This window comes from Mesocricetus auratus, unplaced genomic scaffold (genome assembly GCF_017639785.1).
Source record: "Mesocricetus auratus isolate SY011 unplaced genomic scaffold, BCM_Maur_2.0 Super-Scaffold_100013, whole genome shotgun sequence".
Lineage (NCBI taxonomy): Eukaryota > Metazoa > Chordata > Mammalia > Rodentia > Cricetidae > Mesocricetus > Mesocricetus auratus.
Genome location: NW_024429196.1, coordinates 44,461,723 through 44,472,235, shown reverse-complemented (window position 1 = coordinate 44,472,235; position 10,513 = coordinate 44,461,723). Strand labels below are relative to the sequence as shown.

At 37.9% G+C, this 10,513-nt stretch overlaps 1 protein-coding gene across 1 annotated transcript; it reads left to right on the top strand.

The window, feature by feature from the left end:
* The first annotated feature begins 543 nt into the window (after positions 1-543).
* LOC101836775 (olfactory receptor 2B11-like) lies at positions 544-1,494 on the top strand. Its single transcript, XM_005086661.1, has one exon. The coding sequence runs from the start codon at positions 544-546 to the stop codon at positions 1,492-1,494; it is 951 nt and encodes a 316-aa protein (XP_005086718.1).
* The last annotated feature ends 9,019 nt before the right edge of the window (positions 1,495-10,513 follow it).

The window sequence follows — 10,513 nt, the reverse complement described above, 5'->3', positions numbered from 1 at the left end:
TTATAGCATAAGTTTAAATTGGCAAAAGTTTTGGAGAGTAGAATAGTATTTGTTGTTTCTATGTAACTCAAGTTGACTTACATAGAGCTCAGGGTTCTAAACTCACCTAAACCAATCTTAATCTAACTAGAGCCTGGCAAGGGTCAGTAGGTCATGGATATTAGAAATTAACATGAGGTAAGTCAACATGGGTGGTTCCTAGGCATTCTATATCATCCTTATTCTTCTAGCTCACATAAGGTCAATTTAAGTTTCCTTTCACTTGTTCATTATTCTATTAAAATATGCTGTATTATAATTCTTTGTTAAGTGTACAGATTCATTAGTCTTTCATTTGGAGGTACTAAAAGACATTATTTGTTTCTTTAGACTATTACTTTTCATGCTTGCAAGTATTAAAATCAGTTCAGTAAAATGGCATCCCCAAAAAGTCTCTTAATAACTCATGTTGTTTTATTTAACTCAGTGTCTTGACTGGTACAGAAATTCCACACTAAAATACAAGTCTCCACCTTCACTTGAATTCACCAATCAACAACAGTAATGAATCTAGGCAATGAAAGTGCTCCAAAGATCTTCATTCTTTTGGGCTTCTCCAGCCATCCATGGCTGGAAATGCCCCTCTTCATAATGGTGCTTGTTGCTTATGTCTGCACAGTGCTGGGAAATATCTCAATTATTGTTGTATCCAGAATAGACCCTCAACTGGACAGCCCAATGTACTTCTTCCTTTCCAACCTTTCCTTTCTGGACCTGTGTTTTACTACAACCACCATCCCTCAGTTGCTTCTGAATCTTTGGGGCCCAGATAAATCTATCAGCTATGGGGGCTGTGTGACACAGTTTTATATTTTTCACTTCCTGGGGGCTACAGAGTGCATCCTCCTGGCTGTGATGTCTTTGGATCGCTACATTGCCATATGTAAGCCCCTAAGATACCCAGCTATCATGCACCAGCAACTCTGTATCCTCCTGGTGTCCGTGGCATGGCTGAGTGGCTTGGCTAACTCCTTGCTTCAATCAACCCTAACTGTAAAGCTGCCATTTTGTGGAAACAACAAGGTAGACAACTTTCTCTGTGAGGTGCCAGTGATGATCAAGATGTCCTGTGCTAACACTGCATTCAACATAGCTATGCTCTCCATTGTAGGGACTTTCTATTCCCTGGTTCCCTTGTCACTTATCCTTGTTTCCTATGGGTTCATTGTAGCTACTGTGCTTAGGATTCGTTCCTCAGAGGGCAAGAAGAAAGCTTTTAACACATGTGGCTCTCATGTTGTTGTTGTGTCGCTTTTCTATGGACCAGTAATCAGCATGTATGTACAACCCTCATCTTCTAATTCTCAGGACAAGAACAAACTCCTGTCTCTGTTCTACAGTTTGGTGACTCCCATGCTTAACCCTTTTATCTATACTTTGAGGAACAAGGATATGAAAGGAGCGATGAAGAGGCTTCTTGTCTCACTGTATCACAGGGGAACGGAGCAAACATAACTTTTATACCCACACTCTGCACTTGTGGCTTCAGTTCTAACATCATCTCTTTAGTATTAATTAGTTCTATTCAGCCTACATATGTCTTTCCATCATACTGCTATGGTTTCTTCACTTAATGTAAACTTTAAGCCTAGTTTGTCTGCAGTTTCTGTGAGCATGAAGATGACCACATAACTAAATTGCTTTGTGTCTATTTTATTTTTTGTATAAACCTAAGGAATTGGCAATAAATAAATGCTTACTGCTCAATTTTGTCAAGCTACAGTAGTAGTAACAGCAGCAACAATAATAATGATGACTCAAAACAACAAAACATAAACATTTTAATGCCACTTTGGACAATAAGTAAAAATAATTTAGCCTTCTAAAGGCTTAAGTTTCATATTCAAGAATTATCTATTTCATAGCTGGGTGTAGTTATACATGTCTTTAGTCCCAGGACTTGGGAGATAGAGCACAAATGGATCTCTGTGAGTTTAAGGCCAGTGTGGTATACATAGTGTCAGGATAGCCAGAGCTACATAAAAATACTGTCTTGGAAAAAGAAAAGAATTAACTATTTCATGAATAATCATCAAGATCAAGTGAGTTATTATCTCACATTTTGTAAATTGTCAACCACACATCCACGAGTCTTTTAAGAAGAAAATACTTTAAAGTATTTTATTTTTTACTTTCTTTTGAGCTATTTGGCTAAAGCCAGGCTTCCTAGGTTTCAAAGGGAAGAGTTGATTAAAATCCTTAGGAAGTTTTATGTCAACTTTAGTATTGAGGGTTTTATTTTGGGGGGGGATGAGATGTAATAGATAAGCAAAATGGAAAGCAGAGAAAAATGCAGAAAAACAGAAAGTAAAGTTGCTATCAGATTATGTTTTACATAGAAATGAAGCAGAAAGATTGATGATGTGATATCTATTTTATTAGTAATATCGACAAAATAAATTAGTAATTATCTCATACTTTTGTGCTGCATACCATAACAATACTTTCATCTTTCAATTTCTGTTTAAAGAATATGTTTCTTTGCTTCTCTAACAACCAAGAATGTATGTATGGTCTTCATATTCCAGCCATTATTTTCCTCCTAGCAACAAAACCAAATCTACTAACAGAAAGCAAACCTGAGACACAATATACACTGATTACAACCAGTTCTTACTGATGATAAATTATCTCACTCTTCAACTTTTGCTATATTGCACACAATATTTATTGTCTGTGCATGTACAATATTCATACACATAGGTACAAGAAACTTCACCCTGTAGACTTCAAGGGAAGGATGTTCCACTTTTGATTTTATTAGAGACACAGAAACGTCATTTTTTTGTAGGTTAACTGGATCCATAGTACAACTACATCTGTTAAGAATCAGAGAAAACACAGTGTAGTTTAGAAGATAACTCATTAGGAGACACTGAATCCCAGATTCTGAAGAGAAAAAAAGAAGATGACCTGTAGGCAGGAGTGAAGCAATATCTCACTTGAATTATATATAGGTAACCTATTATGATAGTTTGAGGGTTGAAAAAAGCTGTTTACAATAGTTTGTTATATCTGAAATACTAATTAGTAGTAATAAATATAGTAGTAAATATACTACTTTAAGGTAGAGCCATTTTTAAGGTATAACTTTTACTGTAAAGATTGTGATTACAATTGTAAAGTCAGTATTCATTGGATAATTGTTTCATATTATTAATGTTATAATTTATAGATGATAACTTACTGCACTTTAAACATCAAGCACACTATTATGTTCTTTTTACTGAATATACTTTGTCCTGAATATGCAAATAACTCTTTAATATGTATATCTTATAATCAATAAAAGGAATATAATTATAGATAAATTGTGTCAAAACATTAAAATTCAAGTCTGGATGTTATTTCTCAGTAAACATATTGAAGAACATTTCTCAAATGCAAATTTTACAAGTATGTAATCTTCTCTTGCGTAAGCAAATGTGTCTTATATCAATATCATGAGAAATCCTGTACAAAAATCTATGTTGAATTTGGTGTGGTGGCAATACCAGAACTCAGAAGGCAAAGATAAGAATAATCACTGAGTCATGACCAACCTGGTGTACTTAGTGATAGCAAACTCCAAGCAACTTGGGACTATATAGGGAAACAATATCCCCAAAAATTTCAACAAAAATTTTATTGAAAAGTTCAGGGGACCTGGTTTGGTCCTATGCTGGTTCCCCAGCTCTGAACTTGTGTTAGTTTTACATATGCTGTTATAACCTCTGTGAATTCATCAGAACCATTGTGTCTGGAAAACAAAACACTGTTTCTCTGGAGTCTCCCATCATACTTGGCTCTTACACTCTTCCCTTTTTCTCTTCCTCATAGAACCCTGAGCCTTGTGGGGAGGGATGTCCATACAGACATCCCATTTAGCGCTGAGTACTCCTAAGACTCTCCTTCTCTGCACATTGTCCAGTTGTGGGCCTCTGTGTTAATTACCATCTACCTCAAGATGAAGCTTCTCTAATGAAGGCTGGGTGATGAGCTGACCTGTGAGTATAGCAATATGTTGAGAGGAGTCCTTTTATTTTCATGTCCATTTAGCAGAATAATTGCAGTAAATTTCCCCTTCTTCACAAGTCCTATTTAGTCTCACATTCTTGACCTATGTAGTCTTAGATTCTTGTCCTCATGAACGGTTTTCACATATGGCTTTCATTCTATGGAGTGGTTCATAAGTCCAATGAAAAGGAAGGTGGTGTTGGGTATGGCACATGCTGTTGCATGATTAATAAAAACCCAGAGACAGATATTGGTGTTCAAGCTGAAGATCAGAAATGCAAAGCACCCAAGCTACCAGAGAGATTTTACCTCTACTAAGGTTAGGGAAATCATCTTGACCTCTGTGGCTGGAGACTAATTGCCTAAGACTGAGTACTGAATGTACTGCTCCTACCTTATATATCTTTCTAGTGCTGGGTTTAAAGTTGTGAGCTCTGTTTCTCTTTTAGACTGATTCACTCTCATGTAACCCTAAGTGGCCTTGAACTCACAGAGATCCATCTGCCTATGTCTCCTGAGTCCTGTGATTAAATGTGTGTGCCACCACTGCCCAGCTTCTATTGCTGTGACTAGCTTTGTATTCTGATCTTCGGTGGCATTATTAGATTATAAGTAATATATCACCACAACACGCTTTTAATCCCAGCACTCAGGAGGCAGAAGCAGGTGGGTTTTTCTAGCCTTTAATTCTATTCCTGTGAGAGTTTACCACTTCCACTGAAGAACATGTCATTGATAGTAATTTGAATCTATGTTTCTAAACTATTGCCACTCATAAATGATTGAGGACTTTCCTTATTTCATTGAAATTAGTTATAATTTCTCTTGGTACTTAAAAATGCACCATGTTTATTGCCTAAAGAATAAGAGGATGGTGTTTCATAAATGTAATTTAAAGTTTATTGTTTTCAGTAAGTATTAAAATGAATAGAATGAAGAGATAAGTTTCTTCTTCTTCTTATTCTCTGTCTTCCTACAGAAGGTCAAAGAGACCAAACAAAAGTCACTCTGTCATCCTAAGAGCCTTCATTCCATTCTTGTGATAGGAGCCCTCACAAGTGAGTATCCCCCTAAACATTTCTATCTTCACTCAGACACAGTATTTATGAAGATTGAGCACATGAACTTTAGGGGAGACATACTTTACAAAGTGTAGTGGGAGTCCTGGAACTTTTAATGCCACAAGTTTTTCATTCTAGAAATAAAATTTATTTCTCATATTATTTGTTCCATTCCTAGATGACCACTTCACATGAAGAACTGTTGTCAGGGTTTGGATCATTGTGACTATAGCTTACTTGCCTGAAAGAAACTACATATGTTGGTGTCTGCATCTTCCACATCCAGTTTCCAGAATTATGAGAAACAAATTGCTATTGTTTATGCAAATTCAACTATTTTTGTTACTGCAGCACAAATGAACTAAAAGTTTTGTATGCATGAGTATTCTCACACGAGGGAAAGTTAAAGTTATGTGGTTATCTGCTGTTGAGTTTTTGTACTGAGGATTTAACATAAAAAGGGAAGGAGCAAAAGGAGGGAAGCCCTGTTGAGTCAGCCTCTAGGTGGCTCTAGAGGCAAAGAAAAGTCACTTCACACTCCGCTCTTAGATCCAGAGCAAGACTCCCCAGATTAGGCTGAGACAGGGTCTGCTAACCCCTTAAGTGGAGCTGAAAACTGCTCTTGAGCAATACAGAGAATTTTAGGAGCAGAAATTTGCCTTCAGAGACAACCCTGCACCCCTGTCCACAGAACAAGGGCCCCACACAGACGCCCTGTGCTGCCATGAAGGCCTGACAACCAAGCCTGCACGCAGTGAAGGACTACACGAAGATGCTTCAGGGCCATAGATGGAGAAGGGACCACACACAGACTAGACTACCGTTCATTTCTCTTTCTTTTACCTCTGTGCTTATCTTAATACCTAACTTCAATGTAAAGAACTAGCCTCGTCCTGCCTCTTGCCCCACATTTTTTTAGATTATACCAAAGAACAAATGCGGGACTAGAGTTTGAGGGTCTCCCTGTCTGAACCTCCCAAAAGCTGATTCTTTCTTTCCAACTTTATCTTTCAGCTCTACCGTTAGTGGGAGCTAATCTCTCTTCCCTTCATCTTTATTGTTTTTCCTTTTGTGTTGGATTTTGTTTTATTTTCTATTGTGCTAATACTACATGCTGATTTTCCTATGATAACCTCGTTTCCAATCTTATGTTTCATGTTCATATCTTAGTGTACACTGAACTATCCCAACTCTCACTTCTTAAAAATTACTGGAGTGGAATGGATTTCTATTTTTACTCTTTATTTCTGCCTTTTATAAAAAATGATTATTTTCTCATATATTCTGATTATAATATCTCCTTCCTCTACTTCCTCCCTACCTCCTCTCATCTGGATCCCCTCCCTTTCTGTCTCTCATTAGAAAAGAGCAGGTTTCTAGGAGACAACAACCAAATAAGACAGAATAAAATTTAACAAGATGAAGCAAAAACTGTCATATCAAAATTGGATAAGGCAACCCAACAGAAGGAAAACAGCCCCAAGAGAAGGCATAAGAATCAGAGGCCAACTTGCTGATGTAAGCAAGGGTCCCATAAAAATATTACACTGAAAGCTATAATATATATGTAGAGGACCTGGCAAAGGCCCATGTTGGCCCTGTGCTTGTTGCTTCAGTCTCTGTAAGTTCTTGTGAGCTTTGCTCGGTTGATTTGGAGGGTCTTGGTTTCCTGGTGTCCTCTGCCCCCTCTGGCTCTTACACTTCTGTCTTCTCTTCTGTGGGGTTCCTTACGCTCTAAAAAGAGGGGCTTGATGAAGAAATCCTTTTTAGAGCTATGTGTATTTTCTGTGATCTGTATTCCTCTGTGTAATGTCTGGCTGTGGGTCTCTGTATTTGTTCCTATCTACTACAGGAGGAAAATTCTCTGATGCTGCCTGAATATGGCACTGGGGTTCCTATTTTTAATTGACTATCACTGAATTTTCATGGTGGACCTACACATCAGTTACTGTTGCTTTTGCACAGTCCAACACAATGATAGCGTGTGTGCTAATTAGATTTTTTGTTACAAGCCAGGGTCATCTGAGAAGAGGAAACTTCAATAGATTGGTCATGGGGGAACAGGAAGTTGAGTGGGTGGGGGTAGAATAGGGGGAAGAGGGAATCATAGGATAGAAGACAGATCAGGCACCAGAGTGACCTCGAGTGATCTAAAGGGATAACACCAATTGGCAAGCTAAGCAATAGTGGAGAGACCACCTCGAATGCCCATTCCTGATAATGAACTTGATGTCTATAACCATCCGGGAGCCTTCATCCTGTGACTGATGGAAGCAGAGGCAAACACACAATTAATCACTGAACTGAACCCAAGGAACCCAGTGACAGAGAGAGAGGAGTGATGAGCAAATTGGCAAAGAATGGGCTGGCAAAACCAGCAGAGACAGCTGATCTGAATAGGGGAGAGCTCTTGGACCCCAGACCGACAGTGGGGAGGCCAGCATGGGACTTATCTGGACCCCCCAAATGTGAGTGTCAGTGAGAAGGCCTGGGCAACCTATGGGGCCCTGAGCTGTGGATCAGTGTCTATCCCTGGAATACAAACAGTCATCGTGTGCCTATAGCACAAAGAGGGATGCTCTCTCAGCCTTTACTCTTAGGGGAATGCCTGGACCCTACCCAGAGTGAAATGACAGACTCTAGATATCCCCTATGTGGAAGGATTTGGCAATAGGGTGGGAGGGTGGAGGGGAAGGGGAGTGCGGGAGGAGGGGAGGGAGAGGGAACTGGGATTGACATGTAAAACAAGCTATTTAAAATCAAAATAAAAAATGATAAAAAACTAAAAAAACAAAAAAATTCCTTTATTAAGTTGACCTGTAGATGGAGAAAAATCTGTGGCATATTTTCTTTCTTTTTTCTTAATTTTTGAGATTACAACATAATTACATCAGTTGTCTCTTCCTTTTCTTCCCTCCAAACCCTCCTACTCTCCTTAAAATTTATGATATCTTTTTCATTGTTATTACATACATACATATATAGTCCTAAATAGAACCTTCTCAGTCTGTATAATTTTACTCATATGTGTGTTTTCACAGCTGACCATTTGGTAATTAATAATCAGTGGATGCGCTCTCCCCTGGAGAAGACTTTTTCTCCCACTCTCGGCATTCCTCTGCTTATAGTTTGGAGGCCTTGTGGACTTTCCCACATCCACTTTGGTATGTTTATTGTGTTGTCCTTGTTCAGCTCATGTTTAGGCAGTCATGCAGGTGAGATTTTATGAGTGTAGCTTCTGGAATTATTAGGAGATAATTTCATAGCAAATTTCCCAATTTTCTGTCTCTACAATCTTTGTTGTCCCTTTCTCACAATGTTCCCCAAGCCTTAGCTATGAGGATATTTTGTAGATGTATCCATTGGTTGTTTTATGTAGTGATCTCTATTAGTTGTGAAGAGAAATTTTTGTGATGAGAAGGTGTAATGAATCTTTTTCTGTACCACCAGCCAGCGTCTAGTCTAAATAATGACACAGAGATTCTTATTGATTATGAAAGCTTAGCCTATAGCTTAGGCTTATTCCTAACTAGCTTTTATAACTTAAATTAACCCATTTATATCAATCTACATTTTATCATGTGGCATTACCTCTCTTCCATCTTGCACCTTCTGTTTCCTCTCTGTCTCCTGACATCTCCCACACACCTAGATTCTTCCTCTTCTTTCTCTCCCTGGAAATCCTGTCCATACTTCCTGCCTAACTATTCATTTTTTATTACACCAATCACAGAAATACACCTCCACACATAATACAAATATCCCACAACAAGAAGGTCAGAGCTACACTTATCTATGGGTACAAAATATTCAGATTGTGTTATAGATCATGTCTGCTTAGTAAAGTAGTGGTTGTCAGTTTTTCTTCAAGATCCATGACTTCACTAGCCCTAAACAGTTGTCTAGTTTCCAGTACCCAGCATGTTTTTCTTCCTGTTGATCAGGTCTTAAGTTCTAAGTAGAGAGCTGTTGGTTACTGCCAAGTTATGCATGCCACTATTGCACTCTTAGGGTTGCCATATAATGTTGGTTGCTGTTTTGATTCAAAAGCATAATAGCTTGGTAGTACTGTTAGTTGCTTCCCTACTTTAGAAGCTTGTATAATGACTTCTGGTACCATGGAAACTACTCCTCAGGTAGGAGGCTTTCATGTCATTAATGCCTGATGTGGGCAGACCCAATTCAATGTGGACAGTGCCACATTTGGGCATGTAGTCCTGGGTTATGTAAGAAAATACAGACTACAGAATTAAAGGAAATATTAACTAGGGGATTATATCTAGAATTACTTAAAAAACAAAATATCAAAAAAGCTAAACAAGCCAATCAATAAAAAGATTAATGAAATTAATGGACAGTCCTCAAATAAATACAAATGGCCAATAAATATATGAATAATTTCAATATCTTTAACCATCATGAAAATATAAATTAAAGCCACATTGACTCTACATTGAGTTTACCTCACTCAGAATGTCTATTGTTAACAAAACAAACAATAACAAATGTAGGTGAGGGTTCTGGGAAAAGAGAGCCCTTTTACAGTACTGGTAGCATGTAAAAAAGTCCAGGTGGGAACCTATAGGAAAGTTTTTGAAAAAGCAAAGCAGAACTAACATATGACCTAGTCATTCTAAGCCCTGTAATATAACTGAAAAGATTAAATGAGCATATCACAGATACATGCATATCCCTTTATTATAGTGGTGTTCACAAATGCCAAGGCTTCAAATCAGACTGTCTATCAACATAGAACATCAGCTAAAAATGTGCAGTACATATACAACAGAGTTCCTTTTTGCTAAAACTTGAGATGATCCTGTTAAATATAATAAGCTGAACTCAGGAAGACAACTGTTACCTGTTTTATTTGTGAATCCCATATTTTATGTGTGTATTTGTAATATTTTCTATAAATAGATGGAATCATTTATGACATAAACACAGAGGGAAACCATGAGAAGGAAGGAGACCATTGACAGAGGGCAAAGAGAAAAGGGAAAGGAAGGTGTGTGTGTGTATGTGTGTGTGTGTGTGTGTGTGTGTGCATGATACAAATATGGTCAAAATATATGATATACTTAAAAGAAATTGTTTTTGTGAAACCCAGTACTTTTTACAATAGGTATACATTAATAAAAATGTGGGGAAGTGGCTGCAGACTCCAAGACAAACATTACTTTCTGTCTTCATGAATGCTGTGACAAAGATTCCCAAATATATCTGCTTTTTTATTAAAATTTTTTATTTTAATTTTAAATAGCTTGTTTTACATGTCAATCCCAGTTCCCTCTCCCTCCCCTCCTCCCGCACTCCCCTTCCCCCCCACCCTCCCACCCTATTGCCAAATCCTTCTACATAGGGGATATCTAGAGTCTGTCATTTCACTCTGGGTAGGGTCCAGGCACTCCCCTAAG